At 39.6% G+C, this 24,862-nt stretch overlaps 2 protein-coding genes across 3 annotated transcripts in view; both read right to left on the minus strand.

Moving 5' to 3' along the window:
- Nucleotides 1-11,761, minus strand: part of LOC117432221 (transmembrane protein 201-like) — a 68,902-nt gene extending 57,141 nt beyond the window's left edge. Inside the window, exons 1-6 of one of the 2 annotated variants that reach the window (XM_059002236.1) lie at nt 11,461-11,760; nt 9,718-9,838; nt 9,053-9,247; nt 6,645-6,824; nt 4,730-5,100; nt 3,764-3,967 (exon numbers count right to left, since the gene is read on the minus strand). In XM_059002236.1, the coding sequence (XP_058858219.1) occupies nt 3,764-3,967; nt 4,730-5,100; nt 6,645-6,824; nt 9,053-9,247; nt 9,718-9,838; nt 11,461-11,570 (1,181 nt within the window). In that variant the 5' untranslated portion in view covers nt 11,571-11,760. Of the gene's footprint in view, nt 1-3,763; nt 3,968-4,729; nt 5,101-6,644; nt 6,825-9,052; nt 9,248-9,717; nt 9,839-11,460 lie in introns of both variants that reach the window. The other variant, XM_059002237.1, reaches the window with a different exon arrangement.
- A 1,393-nt stretch (nt 11,762-13,154) lies between these two features.
- On the minus strand, nt 13,155-24,577 carry LOC117432069 (solute carrier family 25 member 33-like). Its single transcript, XM_034053501.3, has 7 exons — nt 24,409-24,577; nt 20,623-20,802; nt 17,362-17,439; nt 16,069-16,169; nt 15,776-15,842; nt 14,526-14,809; nt 13,155-14,091 (listed from the first exon to the last, which is right to left on the minus strand). The coding sequence occupies exons 1-7, from the start codon at nt 24,447-24,449 to the stop codon at nt 13,886-13,888; spliced, it is 957 nt and encodes a 318-aa protein (XP_033909392.1). The 5' UTR covers nt 24,450-24,577; the 3' UTR covers nt 13,155-13,885.
- Nucleotides 24,578-24,862: the final 285 nt, after the last annotated feature.

Raw genomic sequence — 24,862 nt, forward strand, 5'->3', positions numbered from 1 at the left:
GCACGTTTGATGAAAATATGCCCCATAACCCCGAGTACAGAGTTCTAGTTCTAAAACTAAAATCAGGGGATGAAGGCAGGATTGAACAATTTATGTAGGACTAAATCTGAGGACCACAGAGAACACCTGCCAATAACAGCAGAGCAATTCGCTCGTATGGCAAGGTGTGCAGATCATCTCCTGCTTTAAACCTTTGCCATCCAAGCACAGCCCGTCTTTGGATTCAAGTATTGCTTGCAATTTTCAAATTCCTTCTACAGACCCTAGAGACAAAACACCCACACATAAAGAATGGAGAAGTTGTCAGAAATAAACCTGCAAGGTTAGTTTATTCACCTTTGTTGAGGAGCGGGGTCATGCATGCACATGGTTAGTTAGAAATACAAACGATTTGTAACAGACTAAACTTGCAGAATAGAGTACTTGTATAGAGCAACCCCTGCAACACTGCACTGATGCTATGTGTAAACTGTGCAGGATGTTTCTGATGGGCTGTGGTTGTCACAGAGCTAACAGGTCGTTACCATCAACGCTGCTGTTAATACCTTCAGACTTCAGTTCTTTGCAAGAACGAGCATAAAATGACAATTTTCATCATAAAACTGAGTCAGTTTACTTAGTACTAAATAACAATGTCATAGTACTTCTGTTTTAATTGTATACTTCATTAAAATGACCAACCAACAGCCAAACAAGTAACTTTCTAAAAACACACCAGCTACACTGTACACTGCATCTACAAAAATACTTGCAATATTTAATCTTGCAGTTTTACATTCACGTTTCAATACATGTGAACACTCACTGAACAATATTTAAAAAGCCTAGTGTATTAAATCCTCATAAATGCAAATCTTGTATTCAAAATACAATGCAATCCACAAGACCCTGCAAAAAGCATTATACAAATCGTATTCCTATAATGCAAATGTTTTTGCTGTACATGAACTCCCAAAGCAACTGCAGGTAAATAAAGAACTGCACTGTACTGGTGGGAAGTGCTGTGAAACTGAAATGAACAGTTACATCAATAATAAAAGGGACTGAAAAAAAAAGCACAACTACTACTTGAAGGAAAAACTTCAGGGAAAGTAAATACATGTTTTGTTCATAAAGATGCCATTTCTCAGATTATAATCTATACGATAAGCCAACTGGCTCACAGCACCCATTAGCAATACTCTAATTATAAACTATACAAACGATTCTACCCAACACAGATACTGGATTAACACATCACTATACTGTTCAGAAACAAAACAAACAAACAAAAACAAAAATCACAATCAGTTAGTGACTAGAATTGAGAGGAGGGTGAATAACCTGCAGATGCTGGTGAAACAGAACGAGACCAGGCGATGTCCTGAGCTACTTCACTGCAGAAAGATTTATTCAAGGGCAAATACCTGGAGGGGAAAAAGGCAATAGAAAAGCTGCCCCATATTCTCATACAATGGTTTCCACATGTGTGTATTCAGGGTTAGGTCTTCTATGAATATGGATCTTCTTTACAGGATGCACAATCTGGTGTGCTTTCAAAACAGGACTAAAAGGGGGTTGATTTAAGCTAGTGTATATTTTACTTATTTTTAAAACTACCTTATATAATTAAAATATAAAACAATAGGGATGTGTTTTTTTTTTTAATGCTTTAAAATGTTTGTGCAAAAGGACTAAAAATACAGTGTGAACTTTACTTGGCATCAGGCTGGAGGATTTGGAGATGTTCGCGATACGGCAGCAGTGGTGTTTCTGCTTTTACTGTGGTAGGGATTCTATCGTCAGCGTCCTTACCTGCACCTGACAGTCTCTCAGGCTGCACACTACAGTAGCAAAATACAATACTGAAATTGATAAGACACGGAGGAAAATTCAGATAATTCCAACCTCCGTGACACTGCACTGAAGCAACCCACCAAGCCCGATTCAGAGAGGCGCCAGGGAACTGGAGCCCCTATCGTCTGCCTGAGATCTAGCGAGTCATGCAAATAAAGGGGGAGGGAACTTTCCCTGTGAAGCAGACCACAGCACACCTCATTGCTACCTGTCCTGGTAAGACAATTCTGGTATGTTTCTTGATCTTTGTCACCGATGCAGGTTTCTTTTACTTGCACACTCTGTACCGGTAAACCCAAAAAAAAAAAAAAAAAAAAAAAAGGAATAAATGGCAGCACACACCCATACAGAATACAATGCCAAGATATGTGCTATCTTTAAATCATATCTGACATCAAAGCAGGTTTCTGTCGGGTAACCCTTTCATTCCCTATCTCCCGAAAATCTCAAAGTGGATTTTGTTAGTGTCATGCTGGGCTTGAACAGAAACACATTCTATTCTACATTCCACTGAGCTTGTGAACCATATATATTTATTTAATTATTTAGCAGATGCCTTTATCCAAGGCGACTTACAGAGACTAGGGTGTGTGAACTGTGCATCAGCTGCAGAGTGAGTAACTTACAACTACGTCTCACCTGAAAGACAGAGCACAAGGTTAAGTGACTTGCTCAGGGCCACACAATGAGTCAGTGGCTGAGGTGGGATTTGAACCGCGGACCTCCTGGTTACAAGCCCTTTTCTTTAACCACTGGACCACACAGCCTCCTATATATCCTGTGTTGTAACAGCTACTCCAAAAGATCCCAGTGCTTAGCCATGTCACTTATCCACAACACCACCTACTGACAGAAACATGCTGTGCCAATTGGGATATTTAACTTGGCAAGACAATCGAATAAGGTAGCATGTAACATCCAGCCAAGATTCCTTTGGGAATCAGGTGACCAGTCTAATGAAGGCTACAGGTGGAAAGGTAAAATTATATACCTGCCTGCTCTTTATCCAGCCTGCAAATTGCCAAACGTCTGTGGATTAAATGAAGGTAGAAGGAGGTTTACAAGTGACAGAGCACTGCTAAAATAACAAAAACTGATATCGCCTGAATCCAATGTTTGTGTAACAAACACACTGAAATAAAAACACATTTCCACAGCACACACAAAACCAACGCCTATTGACCTGTTTAACTTAATGTTTTTCCTATTACAAAACACGCAGCTAGGCTTTATCTATAAAACACATTATTCCTGCAAACAATAACAGATGATGTACTAATTTTAAAGTACTAGCATAATTAACTGTTGCTTTCTTCTATATGTTTTCATTCACACTGGCTTATTGGACGGTTTAGCGAAAAATTATATTTTTAAAGTACCTTTATTACTTGGTTGAATAGAGAAGAGTTCTGAAAAAATGCCTTCCATTCACTCGTCTTTCATTCTAACATTGTGCAAAATAAAATAACAATATTAATAATAATATAACAAAAAGGCAGTACAAACAGTTTAAAGAATACAATTTTACCTTTTGAATGCCGAGAAGGTACATTTAAAAACAATTCTGCAAAGGTCTGTTTGGGTTTTTTTCTTTGCTTTTTAGAGCCAATAAACTTTCAAATTGAACCCTATCCCATCCTAAATATGCGAAAAGTTTAGCATTACTTTCTTTTTTCATTCATTTTTCAGCATTCAAATAGGCTCAGAAATTATGGATTCACCCTGCCGCCCACACACTAGGGGGCACTGGTTCTGAACCCAGGATGAACGGCGATAATGGTTTAGAATACTAGAAAGAAGGCAGAGCAACAGAAGAGCGAGGGACAGGAAACATCACTCCACTGCGGAACACAAGCGACCGCCACACCATTCACACAGAGAGTTCTTAAGCCTTTTTATTTTGCAGTGTCACTTTTCAGATTCTGACCTTCGTGCACGGTATCTTCGCTGGCCTGAGGATTTCCGGGTTGCCACGGCAGCAGTGAACCCTACCAGGCAACACAGAGAGGTGGTGCTGAATTTCGCGGCGTCCAGCCAGCTGGGGACGTCCGTCTTCAGGTAGTTCTCCACCAGGTGCAAACCCAGCACGGCGAGCCACAGCACAGAAGCCACAGCATCAATACGCCTGAGCCTGCAGATTCAGAAAGAAATAGGGAGCCTATTAACACATTGCTTGCTAGGTGTATTCACATGCATGCACATTACACTGTATTAATGCCATCTGTGAGTCTTTTCAATGCATATTAACATCCTTTATTGTAGACAAACACACACATGTTTTGTATCAGAAAAGCAGTAATAAATGCTCTTTAAAGCATTTGTGTCAAGCAAGTCATTTTTTTGGTATTATAAAAAGCTGCAGGATTTAGAAAATAGTTCCCATAAAACACTTCAGGTAAATTGTGTCAAGAATTGATCTCACTATAATAAGAATTAAAGTAGTATAAGAATTAAAGAAGCCAAAATCCTTACAAAATGGCACACTAAGGGTTTAGGATGAAGCACACAGGATGAGCGTGAAGAAAAATGCATTCTATGTTTTTTTTTCGTGTTCGGTTTAGGAAACTGGCAGAACTAAGTTCCCGAAGGACAAATGATGTATTATCTTTAATTCTGTTCAGTTGTATAATGATATTCTTTCCACACATACTATCAGAACTGTTGCCAATCCTCCCGACTCTACTGTTTCTAGTCTTTGAAGCAAGAGCCCAGCCCTAGGGCTGAATCATTAAATCAGTTTAGTACTTTTACCCATTTGTTTTATAGATGCACACAGCTTTCAAGAATGGGAGGGGGGGATGATGTCCGAATGTAAACACTTATCTCCACTCCGTCTATTTAGATGTAATATTCTAATTGTGTTTGATTGGTGCGAGTTTAAAGGGTTAGTCACCTGATGCGTCCGGCAAGAAAAACAGCCATTAAGCATGTGAACAAGCCCAGAGAGACCACAGCCATCTGATGGCTCTTCCCATAGTCCCATGCCACTTTCAGGTTCTCCACAGCCTCTTGGGGAACCAGACTGAACAGCTCCTGCCAGACCGGAGCCCCCTGACCACCGGCGGCATTCCCATCCGAGGACCCCGACGCGTTGGAGTGATTCAGCATTGGCTGGGCGGGAGGAGAATGCAGGGAGCTGGCCGGGGTAAAGGGGTCTTCAGAACCGTATACTGCCAAGACCACCAAGAAAACGCAACTAAGGAAAGCCAAGATGCGTAAAAATATCACCCGGGCAGGAGTTGAAAAGTTGGGGGTGTAAGAATTCTGGAAAAAAAAAAAACAGAAAAGCAAGATAAGAATCCAAAAAATAAATAAAAATGAAAACAAGTAGATCAAAAAGAAAAGTCGGCAAGCCAATACAAGTTCAGGAAATCAAAACGAGAGTTATTTCTCAGTTTCAAGCTAAGGTAGTTTTTTTTTTTTTTTTTTGGACAAGGCAAGATGCACAGTGCAGGGCTTTCATTTCCTTAATTCAGAACAAATCGGCCTTTGGTTCCAGTTTTAAAAACAATAAAACATGTCTACAATAATTAACACTGCAAAAATACTATTGGACCACAAGTGTTGTTTTATCCCAAAAGGTATGCAATACAAACTTAGCACTCCAGTCACAAGTTACGACCACAAGTCACACTATAAAAACACAGATTCTGGATATACTTTAATCACTTAACTGTTTTTGAAAACAATTACACACCCAAAGGTTTCATGCAGAAAAACACTCAAGCACTTTAATTCTTAAAGCTCTTAACATGCATTGTATCAACAGGTATACCCATTAATTTCATAAAGATTACAGAGAGGTAAGGTAGGAAAGTCTACCTAGGGCATTTCATGCACGTCAGTATCATTGGCAGTAATTGTTGCCTAATGAAAGGGAGGCTACTCTTAAGTGTAAAAAAACTGTGCTAAATGAAGATTAATATCTTTATCCTCACAAAGATCCTTCAGATAAGAATTGCTCATCACATAATTTACAGAGTTATGCAACAGGCTAAAAGAATGCATTGAGAAAGAACCATCCCTCAAGATGTAAATAAATTAAAAGGAAGCTTTTAAAAAGATTAATTACAGAATCAACATCAATTATTGACAATAGCAAAATACGGGGTTTCCCAATATCTCTGACTGGCAGATTCAGTGTTGAGTAGAAATATACAGAGAGTGATATAAATCATCCCTTTCCATATGCACATAGTTTTGTCCACAACACTGCATGAAATATGAATCCTGGGATACACAGAATACAATGATATGCTCAAACAAAAACAGCAGCACCCCCTCTAATACAATATCATTTTCACACTAGGCTTAATATGGTAGCAAGAGCACCCTTGGTCTAAACCAGGGCTAGGATCAATTCAAACTCCTTTATTAAATCAATTCCCAATTCAATTCCTTCAGAGGAATTGGAATTGATATTTTAAAGACATAATTGTTGCGATTGTTCAACTGCTTTCCTTTGAAGCCAATTTAGTCGATTAAGAGTGACTTCAATTTAAGCAATTTGATGCCACCATGAGCAGCTCATTTCAACAGAATATTGCCAATTGTAATTTTGATCAATAACGTGCTGGAATTGCTTAAAAGGGAACTGGGAAATGATTTGAAATCGGAATTGGAATTGAAAAAACCTGGTCTGCACTGGCGACTGTGTGCCTCCACACTAGATGGAAATCTGGGAGTTCACCTGAGCCGCACACATGCGCAGAACAAATGGAATTGAAAGCGCTGTCCAATACAGCAGGGAGTGTAAGGGTTAACGGCTCTGGTATGGTGTGTGAGAACAGCAGACCTGCGCTGCTCACCTGCACGTATGCCTTGTCCGCCTCCCTGCTGCGTCTTAGCTGGTGATTGAAGAGCACGGCTCGGAGCTGCCGGTTCTGATGCTTGATGTAATACTCCACAGCCGTCTGGCAAGGACGGCACAGCTTGTAGGTCTGCTCCAGGTGATGTTTGTAAACCTCAATTTCTTCATCGTATTTCTCCTGGGGGGGAAAAAAAAATTCTCTGATCTATCTATCTGTACATACTGGCCAGTGAAAACTACACTACAGTGTTTTTTTTTTTATAAACATTAGGTATATTGACACCACTGTTGCCATAATTGGAATCCACCCTCCATTTGTTAATGCACGTCAGGAGCTTTATAAAAAGTAGCTGAGATCTAGCGGATACACCAAGAACAAAGCAGCATTGATGCAAAGTGGACAGATGAGATGCAGCGCCCTGCTCTTACCCATACAGGCACTGCAGGTCCTAGCTGGATCAAAGCAATGCTGTATCCAGAGCAGGCAGTTAAGAACGAAATGGTTCACATTGTGCATGACTGGGAACGGGTGTGATCAGAGACAGCAACAGACTGTATCTATCCAGGAAGTCATCTGACAACTATGAAACATCCATCTACTTGCCTGTATTGTACAGACGCAAAGGATAAACACTTGAAAGATTGAATATACGTTTTTATGTTCCTTTACTTCGTCTGTTTCACCCCCATACTTCTTTGTAACTCTCTCCTGTAAATTCTAAATGTATTTCAAAATGGACGTAAATAAAATGTTTTAAGCTGTATCTATTTCTCTTCTTGTTCAATCTCACCCCTAACAAACAAATAAATAACTAAACAAATCATTTAGCAATTCACCCTTTCGCAAACTCTGTGTGTACTTTTAAGAAATAGTTAAATGGATGTACCCTAACGTAGCGTGGACTGGGAATAAAAAACATCTGGATGAATAACTGTAAATGCTTTGGAACTGCCACGGACAACAAAGAAAATGTTCACAAGAGACGTGCAAAGGGAAGCAGCAAAGTCAACACACATTTGCAACTGTAGCTGAAAGGCACAAGATGAAATCCTGTCGACCATGACCGTGCTCTCTACGGTAGACAGCACTGCGATCCTTATCTACGCTGACTGAACCTGTAGAAGCAAATCTCAAAGTACTGGAAAAACCGCTTCGGAATCCAAAACGATTCGTCCCACCACCCTGAAAGGCAAGACGCCACCCCCACCAGTCAATCAGTACTGGCAACCTGCCCCTGACCTCTGCTTTAACAGTGTACAGACAAGTAGGACTAACACTTCAAAAAGAGTTCCTGAATGCGTCTCCGGAGCACTAATTGTTCAAAATAATACATCAAAATTAACTCTTGTCATAATACAATGAGCGAGCTTCAGCGGTGATAAATGTCAGAGGGTTTCAGCTGCCAACACTTGTGATTTGAGAATCACTCCTCTGTCAACACTTCCACACCTTCCTCTGCCAGCTTCATCATGGTCTCTGACTCGGGCCCCAGGCAGTGTGGTGCCAGGGTCAAGGGCTAGGGCTGCCATGTGTTACAGGCCCTTGAAAAGGCTCTGCCCTTGTAAGCTTAATGCAGAAAGCAGAGTTGTTTTTTTTTATACCTTTAAGGTACAAGGGACAATCCTATGCCACAAACAGAAATGATGCAAACTTCTTTTTTTTTTTTTTTTGCAATGACGTGCATGAAAACAGGTTTAAAATGCAATCAGACACAAAACAAGTTAAACATATAGGACCAGGGTGCGCCCTTTGTAGAGCAACCTCAAGATGCCAGCTATGCTATTCAGAGAGAAATAAAGAAAGATGAAATCTGCTGTCCCTGCAGACAGGCAAGATGTAATCTTAATCGTAGCTCTTGTCAGGGCCTGCAAGTACATGGCATTCAGCAAATATATATTTTTCTTTTCTTCCTTTGCAAATATTTGTGAATCAAAATGCTCACGGATATGCAACACCTTAACAAGTGATGTCCAGTACCCATGTGCATGCAAGATTAGAGAAGGGGGTCATTCATCTGTACAGGGATTAAAACAGGATGCTGTAGCTCCAAGCTGCAAAACAAGCTGACATGCAAGTGAAGGTGGGGCGTGTAATGGAAAGCAGTCAGTGGAGAGTACCAGTACAAGATAAAAAACAAAGATGTTAACAGATAAAAAGCACCTCACATACGGCGTTATCAGAAGTTGGAACAAGACAGACATTACATGAAGCGAGAGAAAGGCGGCAGCTATATGCAAGAAAAAAAGACAACACAAGCACCCCCTACTGGAGAACCAGAAGATTTCAAACAGTAAGAAAATCAACTTTCTCTTTAGGTTTTTTTTTAATGAAAAATGATGGCCATATCCTATTTAAAACCAGGGAATGCAATTAAAACCATTCTGTTCTGCCTAATTTTCGCTTACCTCTTCCCTAGGTACAAATGAAGCCAGCTGTTTAATCTTCAGTGTCTGGTTATTATTGCATTTCTTGCACAGCAGCATCTGGCAATTAACCCACTGCAGAACTTTGGGGGTCTCTGGCACAGCGAGTCCGGCAGACACCCCGTGGTTCAGATGCTCCAAGTGCTGAGCAGGGATTGGTTTGTTGTAGTGCCCATTCTGGAGGAGAAAAGCAAGAGAACGATGACAGAACTGCCAGGGACACCCACACCTGTGCCTCTTCACAGCTAATTTACTGGCTACAGGTAACTTGCATACCGTCTTACATAAATCAGAGTGACAAACAGCAGGTGTCTGGTGTTGGTACAATTGAATATTGATGGGGGATTGAGGACAGCAACAAATACACAGAACTGGACGTCTCTGTGCATGGACCAATGACTGCGGGCTCGGAATCTGTTTAATACACTGCTTCAACCTAGCGGAGATTTAGACAACACATTCCACATGAAGTCATTTCATTTTTATATTCCTGCAGAGCAGCACTTTCCTGGAATGTTGTTTAAATGTTGCTGTGAGTTGCAGTTTAGTTTTAACATCACCAGCATGCAAGCGTTTCCTCCAGGGGTTTTGAAGTCACACCACGTGGAGTAGGAACCGCATGCAGTAACATTCTTCCTCTAGATTACCTCTTGAAAGCCGTTGTACTGGTCACAGTTGGGACAGTCCCAGCAGTTTCTGTTTCCATACGGCACCACCGTATCCTGGTCACAGAACCAGCAATTAACTTCGATGTGAGATGGCTTCTTCCTGCAAAAGAGGGGCAGAAAAATTACAATTAAAAAAGGGATGGATTATTCGTGTTTAATCTCTGCCGTCCCAATAAAACTACTACTACTGTTATTTTTGGATTTTTTTTTTACTAAAAACATAGAATGCTTTTCCAAACTGCACCATAAGCCTTTTGTTTTTACCAGAAAAAACAAAACAAAACACTTTTGTAAAGCTTAACTATACACACTGTGACAAGCTCACTAAAACCGTTTGTGTTAATGACATCATGCCAAGAAATCTACCAGCAGTTACATTTTTTTTTTCTTCAAGTTTAAAGCCAGTTGTTAAACTTGGCACTTGATTAACAGAAACAGAAAATGAAGTCTTGACAACATGAACAGCCAATGTATAGGAAGAACGACTTGAATACCCAAGAATCAAGAATCTGTCCATTCATTTTTATTATGAGGCTCAACATCATTACTTAACACGTGTTGACCACAGCAGAGGAGTTTAAAAAATCTCCTACTGTGCCAAACAGATGTCTTCTTGAAAGATTGTCCATGCCATTTGCACACACCAGTGTCTATTGAAGAAGCAAGAAAAAGCCTGTTTGCACCAGGGCTAATTTTGACACAGGCGTTCTCTTCAAGGGGGTAACAAGGCGGTGTGCCATATGAACACCTGTTAGGTCAGCTGTTCCAGCGGTCATGTTAATCTGAGTTTTTAAAAACGTCATTGTCTTTTATTCCTCACCAGTGTGTAAATCAATGTTAATACTGTTGAACAAAGTTTAAGCGAAGTCAGGTTACTTACTGTGAAACGCAGAGACATTAACATGTTTATTTTGAGTGTAGCTGCATTTCTCCACTTCGATGAGCCTTTTGATAACACACCATGGAATATCAATAACGCAATCTTAAAGATGACACGTACAAACATTAATTTAACTAAATGTCCAGGTTTATTCAGTTGTCTTAATGGTCACAATACAAGGTTATTATAATGGAAGTACGTTTTTATAACGTAAATTGTATTGTCATATTTTATAATAATTACTACTGTATTTTGCACGGTTGTAAATAAGCATGCAGATATGCATTCTACATCTAGGTTTAAAGAATCGTGTTTCCCTACCGCTGAAACAAACAAACTGTGCTTTCTTCAAGGACGGTGACAAATGACCCGCGTTCACTCCCTCACTGAACTGGGAACGCGACTACTCGCACCTCTGGCTGCTGTGTGAGCGTCTTGGAAATTCGTCTTATTCTGCACAGCACATTTAAGAAAAACTTTTAACGAAAAGAAACTAAAGTGATACAGATGCATAAAGCAAACACACAAACGAGCTGCACCTCGCGGGACTGTGTTTGCAAGCAATATGGAGTAAGAGCGGCACTGTGCAAACAGTTAGAAAGACACAGAAGGCGGTGCCTGAGCAGTACAGCGTGGGGCCGAACAGCTGACTTTCAGACATCACATACGATACAAAGCACTGCAAAACAGCATCAAAACCCGCCTTTTATACCGATAAAACCCGAGAAACTACATAGAACACGAGAACGCATTCTTCCCAACACCTACATTTGACCAAACTGAGCAGAGCGTTGTATAAATGTTCACTTTTAATGCACAAGGCCTACTGTTAGCGCACCTACCTCGTTGCAATTTTGTAAATGAGTGCTCCAGCAGCGCATATCGTGGCTCCAACTCCCCCAGCAATGCCGAGTTGCGGATACTCTGATAATACTTGGTTTAAACCTTCCATGGACGATATTATAATGCAGCGTGGTGTAAAAACGTACACTGTTTTGTTTGTATCCCTGAAACGGCGCGCGGCGTTCCAGTATGACCTCAAGGTAACAATTCGGAGCCCCGCCTCACTGTCTAGGGCAATCGGCCAATCACAATCGCGACAGCGCCGCGTCCGCCCCCAACGTTCTCGGCGCGGCTCAACAGCATAGTTCTTGTTAATTTCAAAAGGGGAGGACACTGCTTTCAAACATTTGTGAATCACTGCATTATGTGCAGTGAACACCTGTCAAATCCTAGCGCTTCGACTGTAGACAAAAAAAGCACAATTCGCGACAGACCCGTCTTTGTTTCCCTCTTTAGCTCTGCTTCCCGCATCTGACTTGTTTTGATTTAATTAAATATGTATAAGACAGATGCAATATTAGATACTGTATTTGGTTTATGATTGTATTGCTTCTAATATAAATTGTACAGCCACATATTTATATGGGGAGGGATAAAAACAACATGCTAGTCTATATGGGGACATATAGACGCAATAGCCTCTTCTAAGGATCCCCTCCTCCCTATAAAGCAAGTATGGCTACGCGTCTTTTGTTTAGTTATCTGGTTAAACATTGAGACTCAAAAAATATAGCCACAATACTGTGAATTATACACCGACCTAGAAAGAAAAAAAAGCTAGTCCAGACTTTATCCCCAGGCAGTCCCACAACATCAAATACAGAGGAATGGAGTGTTTCTGCATGCTGAAGAGAGGCAGGACTGCCCCGTGCTCCAGACCCTGTGCCGGATATTGATTTAACCCTACAGCACTGTTTTACCATTCTGCAGGGCTTAAAAAAGGAACACAGAATTCCGGCACAGATATATTGTATTCATATTTATTTATTTATTTTAATTTATTTAGAAGTATTTTTTTAAAACCCTCTGAAAAATACTTCTGCTGAAAAGTACATTCTTCTAAACCAAATATTGAAGTACGACAACAATGCAAATTACAGTTCATTAAATAAATTAACATATAAACGTGTTTAAAATGGAGACACGAACACATGAATGTTTAATTCATCGTACAATTGTAAGTGTAAAACTAGTGAGAAACAACTTCAATGCAGGAAGATGATGCTAAACTGTTATTCTGAATAGTTCTTTCTTGCTGAAAACTTTTGAAATCCCCATTGGCAGAATAAAAAAAAAATGCAATATGCATGTACTATATATAGCTATTTTAAACTTTAGTGTGATAATTCCCCACAGTTTGTGTGACCTGTGACCATTGCTGGCATAGCAGTACTGTATGTATCATTTCTTTACACTTCATTCTTACTGTGGCTGCATAAGTTATGCTGGAGAAAACCAATTCATTTCACATTCTGCATGCTTGATCCTAAATTCAAACAGTTTTATGACGAGTAGAGTAAAATACATCCTAGCCAGTAAAAATCTGAATGGAATTTGTATTTTTGAATGTAAAATATCATCAAAACTGTAACACAATAGCCAATAGTTTATATCACGCTACGTTCATAACTATATTCGTATCTGTGCAGATCAAAATAAATAAAATACAAGAAAATCACAACCACCACAAGTACAACATTGATTAATGTATCTTTAATTAACCTGTTTGTTTTCAATATGCATTAGGCCCTTATCTGTTTTAAAAACAAAAACAAATTAAGCTTCCTATAACAAAAAAATAAATAATTTAAACCAAGTTACGAAAACAACCTGTGAAGGAGGGCCGAGCAAGGAGTATCATTAAAAATAATAATTTAAATAAAAGTTCTCTCTTCATCTGTGCTCTTGCAGAGGACAAACATAAAAGCAGACTTCCAAGTCCCTCCAACACTGCTGTGGAGGATGATGACAGCATGACACAGTGTATGTACTTCAACGTGTATCTATATATCTATGGACCTGAATACTTGAGCAGGTTTGCCACTGACAACGCCTTTTTATAAATGTGTCAGCGGATATCAAGTTTAACATGCTTCTAACTAAAGAATTAGAACATTACACAAACAACGTAAATAGCAGGTCTTCGGACCACTTTGTGTTTGCATTACATCTTCTAGATGGGTTAGTAGTTTCCATGTCATGATTTTACATATATCAGGATTAAAATGTGTGATCTACTTGTCAAAAACTGTTGATGGAAAAAACCGTTGGAAACACATACTCAAATGACCTTTTGAAAAGTGCTTTTATAATATATATATATAAAAAAAAAAAAACACAAGATCTTCCAAAACTGCTCCTCCTTTGTGTCGGGGAAAAGTAGCAGTGAACCAAGGAAGCATGTCTGAAACGTCCCATGCTTGATTAATTTGTGGAGTGGTTCCCTAGCAGGTACACTATGAGTTCGTACGTGGACAGCACGATGGCAGTGTTTGGGATCTGTCGAATGAGCTGTGCTATTAGTCCTCTGTAGAATGCTGGGTAGCCCTCCTCGATGGCTACTAGTCGTGCTGTTTGAAAGAAGTACTTGTACTTGCTGCCCTCTTCACGTAGCCTTGTCCGGATCACCTCTGGGGGGGGGACAAATACATTGATTTAGTAAACTTGCACAAACACAAACATTATATTGGACTTTGATCATGGAGGGGTGGGGACACATTTAACAATGTCCTTTACGTGCAGTATTAACAAGTGTCACATGCTGGTGCTGTTGCTCTTTTCAATGCTTTAGTAACAAGTCTTTTTTTTTTTTTCAGCTCTTGTCCCACAATCATGTTTAAATGTAACACCGATACTAAATTTCTTGGTGTCTGTTTACTACTTTCTTCCATAGTTTAGTCATGCACGTTAACCAGCCGTTTACCAACAACTGACTACAGCATTTAGTATTTTGGAAAATGCTGTATCTATTCGGAGAAACGTATTAAGTATTTTGGAAACCATTACAATTTGCCACACTGTATGTGAGCAAGCCTCTATGAATGTATGAATGCCCAATACCTACCATGTGGGTATGCTATACAGGAGGCACACCCTTTGGAAAAGGCAGCAGCAATCATCAGCCCTAGGAAATCTGACGCTCCCTTCTCGTTTGATTTTCTGGTTGGCGAGGATAACCTTAGATCTCCCAGATTCTTCTTTAGGGACTCATAAATAACAAAACAGATAATTGTCTCTGAAATCCCAGCATATGAAGCAGTGAGGCCTCTGTAAAATCCGCGGATTCCTTCTGATTGGTACACATACTTTGCACACTGGAGCGCGTTCATCTGCTTCACCCCCCGCACCCTAGCGAAAGGAGAGAGCAAAGCCAGTTAGTCTGCTGTGAGCAGTGTCACTACAGTGTCAGCCAAGGCCAGTTGGTCTATCTGGTTATCATACTTCAGTATTGCTGGTGAACTTGTCTACTGCATGGGTTTTTTTATTTGTGGTCTGTGAATTGCAAGTTGATTGCTCATATTCTAACTTTTGCAGTCGTGCCTTTTTTTCAGCAGTTCTTTATCTTTTGTTAAATAAATACAAACATGGGGTTTGGTTATTTTATGTTGTATGTCTTTGACAGGAATAATTATGTACTTAAGGACTGAGTTTAAGTATTCAGATCTCAATACCATCTGGAGGGCACGGGGAGGTCAACATGTTTATTTCAAGCTTAACCTCAGGCCAGAAATGTTACGCTTTGACAAGCAATCTCTCAGCTCCCTACTAGCTTGTGAACTGAATACAGAGGCCTGCTCTGATCCCATATACAGCTAGGCTATACATCGAAATTATGAATGTCAACAGGTGGTATTAATATGACAGTCTGGTGATTCATTTGAACACACGCATTAAATAAATAGTCTAGAAGGAGGGAGATGGAAAACGGTACTGTCAGAGTGCCTTATTAAATACAGAAGGTAAGGTCGGTCTTCCTCATGACTGAGGTGTATAAATATTTGGTTTTATTACAGCTTCTAGTGGATTTGGGTTCAGCATGTTCAAGCTGTTTTGTATAAGCCGGGGGGTACACAACTTGACACTTCTGTTCAGATCTGTTTCCGCAGCTCAATTCCTGATCTAGCACTGCTGGATTAGACTCAGAACTAGACACTGACTGGGTCAAAACCTTGATGTTACGTATTGAATCAAAAACATTATTTCAACGTTCGCAACTCTAGTACGTGTGACCACACTTATTGGCACTTGCAGTGCATATGAAATACTTTTATTTAGGTGTGTGTTTCTTTATAAACTAGACACTGCATACCGTACCTTCTTTCTAGCTGCATTCTGGTTTTCACCATCCATATTGGGTTCATAAGTGAATTTGTAACAAAGGCTGAAAAACAGAAGATTATCTTAATTAAAACTATCAAAAAAACAAAATATAAAAGAAGAGGGATTAGTCTTCTAGAAATAATTAAATTCTGTTGAATGTCTTGGCCAAGAATATATAATGTTGAATGTGTATAAAGCTTGGTAAATGAGATGACGAGGTGAGCTTGCTTTTTAATTCTCCACAAACACTTGATCACTTCTTTGAAAGAGCACAGCGAGATCCCTACCTGCAAACCCAGCTGAGCACATGTGAACCATGTTGCTGTTCGGCACAAAGATAGCATTGAACTCCTCTTTCGATTTGGAGTAGGCAGCAAAGTAGATCGCCCTGCAAAAGGCAAGAGAAGGGACATTTCACCAAGGCTGCAAAATAGGCTACAAACTGTTCCATGGGCTGATGCGATTACAACTCCAAAACTCTGTGATGGAATGACTTGAGATGAGGGGAAGAAAGAAAGTTTCTTTTTGCAAGCCAATAGTGAACAGCCTGGCAACAAACACCATTGTCTACCTAGGCAGTTAAAAAAAAACAAAAAAAAACCATGAAGCTGTTAAACGATCTGACCACATTTCCAGAATGGCCTGTCCTGGCTCAGCTCAAACAGCTGAATAAGCAACTGGCTTTTCTTTCTTTTTTACTGCAGTGGTGAAAGTTTCCCATTTGCTATTGCATAGCAGCATCACACCTCAATCACAGGAATAACAAAAGGCCAACTGCAGCTCTTGCCACTTGGTTAACTCAACCTTTTACAGCAGAGCCATTCATTATTTAAAGAAAAAGCATTTCAGTGAATCCAGGTTACCCTGTAGAGTCAATACCTCATACAGTAAAAGACTACTTTACAGTACACCAACGTAGAGAGCGTGAATCATGATGCTGCAACCTCATTTCATTCTACAAATAGTTGTTACAAAGACACAGAGTAACATACTGCATGCATTATTCATACTGTGTCAAAACTAGAAGAGGCATTAAGACAGCAGTCTGTTGAGAGCAAATCTGCTTTTAACCCCTGGATTAGTTATGCTGCGATAGACTTTGTCAGTGGTTAAAATATTATGTGTAACTAGTGTGGCATGATCCCAGGGAGTAAAACGAATGAACCTGCTCAACTCTGTGGACTTTGCAGAATTGATGGAGAAAACAAAAAACCGAGCACTGAAGAACAAAGCAGCCTTCTCACAGAGTCGATAGTGCAGCAGAAAACCTTGATAAAGGGACCAAGTTCATGAACCTATCTAATCCTTGTACAATTCTGTATTGAATGTAGAACTAAGGTGAAGCAGAAAAATATATGTGTAAATATTTTATAGCTTAGATAAGATATGGCATTCATGTAAAGTGGAATTACTTAAAAACCGATGCTGTCTTTGTGTTCCGTCAGAATTTAGTCTGTGATCAGGGATAATGGCCAAGCAACTTCACAATGTCATTTTAAAAGGGGGCGACGCCCAAGCACAGAGGTGATTATCAAAGAAGTACCTTCATGCTGCGATACCCTATGGGTTTGAAAAATTACCTTGAAGGTGCAACTCCAACTAGATTAGGACCCAAACCCCTGAAGAGTGATCTTGGTCCCTCCTTTTCCAATATAGACCTGCAAAACAGGGAAAAAAAATTAAAGTGAATCATTTTACCCTACTTGGTTTCACATAAGTTAACATGCAACAGCAATGTAAGCCCAACACTTTTGTCATTTGATTATCAACCAACTGCTGTGCTACAAGGAAAGAATCCAGCCGACTTCCTGCCAGTAACCACTTAAAGAATCAACAAGCGTATAGCATGGGCACCATACATAAATATCAGAGATGATGTAACAGAGAGCGAAGGCAGAGCCAGAAACAACTTGTTTATTGTTTGCATTACCCATAAAGAACCATCATGTTTTTTTGGTCCAATTGGGAAATCAATACCTGTTTTTTTTCTGCTTTGAACAGCAATAGTTAGGACGAACACCCTTGTTGGTGCAATGCTCTGGTACGACTTGCCCAGTCAAACAGATGACGCTGGATAGAGGTTTATGACGCATATTTTTTCACAAGCTGGCCAGTCATGTACATTGGAACATCCATACACGGAACCAAAGATAAGAAAGTTCACAAGCATGTACATGTACTGAACAAATAACACACTGCAATGTGGCTTGCATTGGAAGATATGAATTCCCCACAAGCCTAAACCCACAGAATGGCAGGGCATGGACTGCATGCTGCAGAGGTAATTTACTTAGGTATCCCCAAGAACCAGTGATCTTTATTGTGTACTGGGAAATAACGGTCAGCAACAGTTTAAACAGAGGTTCAAACTAAGAGAAGGAATTGCTGATTAAGACATCATTGTAAAACCGTGTATGCCAAGTAGCCAAAAAGATATTAAATAAGACAAGTATGCTTATATCTGTTTTTATAAGTAAATCAGTATATAGTAGAACACTGAATAAAAACAAGAAAGGGACAGTATGATTGACTGTTTACACAATGATAGCCCTGACCCTTGCACCATCAATACAAAAATGTGTTATTTGGTTGTGTTATCTTTCTCTCTTCTCAAACAGGCTGACTTTTAGCCCACTTTAATGAGACAACATCTCCTTCAGCGATATGATGTGTTCTGAGCATTCTGGTTCAATAATTAATCACCAAATCGCTCACTACAAAGTTAATGCAGAGCAAGAGGCAACATTCACAAATGTTAAAGTTCACTTCTTGAAAGAAGCAGTTTATGGATTGTTGCATGCTCTTGTCCAATAGCGAGTTTAATCTAAACTGCTTCCGACAAGCATTCATCGAAACAATTGAAGACTCGTTATATTTTAAAGTAGACAAATCAATAGGAGTGCTATAATACCCCTTCATGTTCACTAATTCAGTAAGCTTTTCTCCTTTAGTGAAGTTTAATGTCTACTATCCAAAGTGCCCACCTTCGTATATCGTTGCATAACCTTAATACCAAATGCCAGCTCATTACCCGACTGACATCAGTGAGATCAGGGACTGTCAACAAACAAAATGACTTCAGATTGTTTTGTACCAAGATCTAAACAATAGATCTGACCTATCTGCTTATGACTACTATCGCCTGTGTGCGTGCACTCACATAAACACACGTATAAACAAGACTGTTGAAACGAGTCCTTCAGAAACTGCAGTGCACGCTGGTGAAGGTGTGTGTTTCTAGGAGATACAGGCATCCAGAGCTCTCAAACACAAGCACCCATAAAACCAGATATTACATGATCTTATCATGCAAGAGCCACGTGAGCCAGAGCAGGCAGGCTTTGTGGAGAGCTTCACGTTGCAATAAAGGATGCAGACGCAGAATTATTGTTTTCTCAGTGCTTCTAATTTCAACATATTGAACTTGCAGAAGTGAGATCCCTACAATATCTACCATATAAAAACCGTTTTTTATATGGTAGATATTGTATAAAAGAAAACATTTTATATAGCACTGGTATGTTAAGAGACAACGACAGTGTCCAGTGTTAACAGGATTAGATTCATATAGTCCTCTAATGCTGTGAGGTATTGTAACACATAAGCTTTTTGATGGGGCTTAACAATGAGGCGTCAGCAATCTGAGAAACTGGATTTTTGTCAGTACTCGGAGTTTTAAACTGGCTGGATACCCAAGTCTGCATGCTCAACAGCAGATTAAGCAGGATCCTCATTGTTCAGACTGCTGGGAAGAGAGTGAGAGGGGCAAGTGGATTTGTCCAGTCCAGGCTGGATTCAAATCAAGTCCCTTAAGTGAAGACAGCCAGTGCCCAGTTGCAATTCACGTTTATCTCTTTCGGTTTCTAAGGCTACCCCAGTGTGCGCAGAAGACAATGTCAATGAGTCTCTGCTGGCTGACATCTGAAAGCCAATTACAAAACAAACAAAAAAAAAGTCAATAAAATTGTCCAGGTCGCTACAGAGACAGATCCCCATCATGGAACAGGGTGTTAAATGATCTTGATGTTATATGCCAGACCAGCCTGCCAAGTAGCAAATGATAAAATGGAACTGCAGCCAAAGGAATCTCACATGTCTAGGGTACATGGAGCACCACAAATGGCACGTACTGCATGGCAGGGAGGTCTGTCATTTTAATATGTAAACACTTTCAGAGATTATACGACTGCTTTCACAGACCCAGGTTAGCACTGAATTACCACTAAGATTTTGTTTGTTTTTTTAAACTACTTCCTCTTCAAGTAGTTCAACTGAGTGTCAGTCAAATACAGGATTAAGATATGTTGATTTGTATTATAATATTGCTTTACAAGCCCGTCCCATAAAAAGTGCAGAGAGAAAACAAGTGGATATTGATGCATAACTTATTAAAAAGGCTTTATTAGGTGACGTGCATGCAATTTAAAATCAAGTCACACTTCAGGGCTTGGGCCAGCAGTCAAGACTTTCCTTAAGAACTTTCTTGGCAGCACGCCCTGACGGTTCACCCAAAATAAGTTTTCCTCCAGGCTGTTACAAATTCAAAGGTTAGTTATTTATCACATTGAGGGATGATTTCAAAAACAGCTGTGCAATACCAGTTCTAACCAAACGTGTGTGTGCGTGTGTGCGTGCGTGCGTCTGTGCATGTGCAAGGCATGCCGTGAACCAGCAGGAGTTCAAAATAAGAGCAGATATCTGGTTCACTGGAGCCAACTTAGACTGAAGAGATCACGCTTTAACTAACCTTTTCAAACTCTGAACTTAACAGCTTAAAGTCTACAACATTTGCATAAACATTTATAAAACCTGTATTGCAATAATTTGCATGGTACACATACCTCAGTACTTGGAAAAGGCCAGGTGCTACCCGCGTTGGTCGAACCATGCTAGTTCCACTCAGGGTGCCAAGCTGTACCTGGGACAGATACACCTGGCGAAGCGTCAGTCCTGAGGATTGGAGTCTTGTCTTGATCACTTCCAGGGGACATGTAACCATAGCACCCACTGTGCCCCCGCACCTACAGATAAAGCAGAAAAAGACCAAAACTTAGAGGCTATAAATAGCCTAAACTAAAATTGTACCAGCTTGTTAAACCGATTGTGTCACAAATTGGCAAGTTTCCTCCTATTAAGTTCCACTGATGCCTAATGGAATGGAGAGTCACACAAGCCTGTAATGTGATTAATCTAGGAAAAGGGCAGTGCTCCTCAAGACTTGTTCGTAAAAAGGGTCAGGGTTTTGTGTAATGAAAGGTCATGCAGATCACTGCCTTCACAGATTATCCTCAGCTCAGACCTGACATGGTACACACTGTACTACAAGCAAGCAGTCCCTTATGCAAAGGACATTAAAAAGCCGACAGGGAACACCAATATAGAAGAAAAGCAAGCAGAACCTTTTGAAAACAAACACTAAACACAAGGTACCAGTTTTGCTCAAACGAAGAAATAACTGTTCAAATAACCACCAAATGTGAAGAAGTTTATTTAGTAAAGATTTTGATTAATTGTATTAACGTATAAAGCAAATGTATAAATATACATGAAATACAGCTGTTAGCAAGCAAGTACATTCATGTATACAGTTCAATGTGGATGTCAGACTTACCAGATCACTTCAACATAAAAAGAAAAGTGCATTTAGTGTCATGGATGTAGTTACAAAAAAATAAAAGGTCTCAGTCTGTGTAATGAACCTCAGTTACTTTACAGAAACAGAAAGCACAGCACGCATGTTGTGAAGAGTGCACTGCAGCTGTAACTAAGCACTACACTCCAGGGCATGCACTCAAATGAGGTACCGCACATAGGATTAAAGTGCCACTTGCTGTAGGTGAAGGGTCTCAATTTTACTGTGGGTGTCTCATCTATTCTTGCACACGTGTTACTGCAGAAACAGTGTTCCTGCAACGCCAGTCCTAATATCTGTTCAGCATTTGCACACCTCTGCTCAGAAAGCTATCAGCAATTACTACTGTGTTTTCAGATGAAAAACAAACACCTTCTTGGCAGCAGTTACTCCAGAAAATAGTGGGAAGAAGACTGTAGTCATTTACAAAGCATTTTGCACAGATTCTTTTTTTTTTTTTTTTTACTGAACATCAGATGCACTCGAGCCCCCCTAGTCATTGCAGATGTGAATTTAACCTTCATTCTTGAGAAGAGGGATCTAGCAAGTCTGATAACGAGCGCGTTACTAAACCCAAACACCTGTGTGGGCCAACAGAGAAACTTCAACAGTAATTTCTTAACCAAATTTGACTTCAATTTCAATACTGTAATGTATTTCTTGTTCTTATTGTATTACTTGTATTGTAACGCTTGAAATGTATTTGCTTACGATTGTAAGTCGCCCTGGATAAGGGCGTCTGCTAAGAAATAAATAAAAATAATAATACCCAAATGTTTGTTTTGCCTTTGTTGCATCTAATAAATTCAGGAGAAATAACCTGGCAGACTCCCTCTACCTTTAAAACACAATATTATACCATACTTTACGTTCGGCGTAAACATACCGTTTATCAGGAGGTCTAAATACCAGTTGGACTGGATGCCAAAAATAAAATGAAAAAAAACAAAAAACAGAAGGGCTAGACATATATTATTAAGTGTTGCATTGTTTAAGCATTATACAAACATTAAAACAACCAATCCTCACTCACTATTCATTTCTAAACATATTCTTCTGGGTATTTCCAACTGCCATTATGCCAACACCTAGAAGGCAAAAAGGCACACACATTGATGATCTATAGGCGTACTTCAACCAACTTCTCCACAACAACAACTAAAAAAAAAAAAAAGCAGTTTGCTCTGCTAGTGCAAAGAATAAGATACCCCTTCATTTATGGCACAGCAACTAGAATCCCAGGTACCCTGTAATTACAAAACTGGCATGACCGGTCTTTTGCCAGAGAAGCTGAACGTTAAACTGAATGAACAGTGTTGTGGAATCTGCCAGCTTCATGGGTCACACTCTACACAGGACTGAACTGGCTGGAACCGCCCCCTGGGTATCTAGAGTGTGGAACATCCAGAGTCTGGACAAATGAAACCTGAGAAAGGTCAGATCAGGCACAGCATTGCACATGTGTGTCATTGGTTCCTCACTTTTGGGAGGGGTAGGGAATATAATATAATAACTGCACAGCCATGTGCTGTTTGACCCTTGTGAGTTTTAGTGCTAATCTATTTCCTCATCTCTGGAACTATCAATAATGTATTTTAAACTTCAATTTGGAATATGAAGATATTTCAAGTTGTCGCTTTTTCCTGGTACCCACTGATCTGGTAGCATGCGACAGTGCGCCTGGATTCTGCCAGTGAGCTATCAAATTGTATTTGAAAATATGTGTACATCCTGAATTAACCTCAAGAGAGGGAGGAAAACAGATTTTAAATAATTGGTTTGCACCCCTTTAATACTCTAGTGGCAGAATATGGGGAAACAGCATCCTGCTAAGAGGGTTACACGATGTCCTTTTTAGCAAGAGCTACCATATTTAATTGAATGCATACTATATACATGTGTACTTTGCTACAAAAGGCGAACGTTAAATGGGAAAATTAGCCCCCAGTCTAGAAAAAACAAAACTGCTTTTAACACAAAGAGAAAGGCTATTTTCAACTCTTTTCTCTGTTAAAGACATTAGGGACAGAATGTAGAGGTGTGTCCTAAACAGCCAATCGGTTTCAATGCAACATACCGCACTGACTTCTCGGTCCACGGAAGCAACTCCACCTTACTGCCTGCGTTAGAATGTTGCTTATGCAACACAAAATAAACTACATTACTGCAAGTCCTGTAATTATACGCGTGAACCTGCCTGCCACCACACCGATACTACATGTGAATGCTGCTTGCCTACTGCTTTTTATTTTCATTTGTAGTATTAAATATGTGTATTTATGTCCTTTCGGGTCGGCTCACTAGCACGAAATTGAGCATGTACGGTAATACATTTAGCACGTTACATTTAATAACACTACTTGCATCTAATGACGCTGTCATAACATGTGATTGAAATTATTTGAAATAATGTTTGGTTTTAATAAATAAACATGCATATCACTATTTCATTTTGTACGTTTAACAAATGAGTAACTGCATGGCATTACGATATATCAATCAAAAATACGTAGTGTTTGAATTATGATCTTCGATACATGGATATATATATATTAATAAAACTATTATATATAATAAAAAAGTATATATGCATATATATATATATATATGCATATATATATGCATATATATATATATATATATATATATATATATATATATATATATATATATATATATATATATATATGATATGATGTGTTACCACAATAATCCCATGAAATGAAATGAAAGTACATTTTCTCGCCGACAATGCATAAACAGGAACACCAAATTAAAAGATTGGTAAATTAAAACAAATATCTTTAAACCTGTAATCTTATTTAGCATGGATGCCATATTATTCTTAAATAATTAGCCCGGGCCTAAAAAGAATAAAATAACTGACGCCAAAAAATGTCACTGCATCGAAGGGCAGTCTCCTGCTAAAAGACATGAAACTACTGTATCATCTATTTCCATGTGAAGAATAATAACGCATTGTAAGTATACTTACCCGCCAGCGAAGAGGTTTAACAATGTGTCTTGCTGTGCCATCCTCAGGCAGTCATTATAAATTTATCATCTAAAACAAAATAATTCTGTTGAGTATAAAAACTAAACGTGCTCTCCCAGCTCCTCAACCGGCTTCTCTCACAGACCCTTACAGTGCGCAGAATCAGCAAATCGACAGATTTCCACGTGACGTCAGGGGGAGGGAGGGAGGGGGGTGTTGTCTCTGACGTCATCCAAAGTGTGTGGCTGCGTTTGCACGACAGCTGACACTGCAGTCACGCCACTGTGGTTTTTAAAAACCACTCGAGACGCCCAGGTGAAAGACGATACCTTTTTTTAATGAGTTTTATATACCCTTCTATAAAGCAGCTAGGACTCAGTAAAGCTATATTCGTTAATGTGAATATAGTGATTATTCAGTGTTGCACAGCCGGAACGGTGCTGGTAGATTTGCA

This window comes from Acipenser ruthenus, chromosome 27 (genome assembly GCF_902713425.1).
Source record: "Acipenser ruthenus chromosome 27, fAciRut3.2 maternal haplotype, whole genome shotgun sequence".
Classification (NCBI taxonomy): Eukaryota; Metazoa; Chordata; class Actinopteri; order Acipenseriformes; family Acipenseridae; genus Acipenser; species Acipenser ruthenus.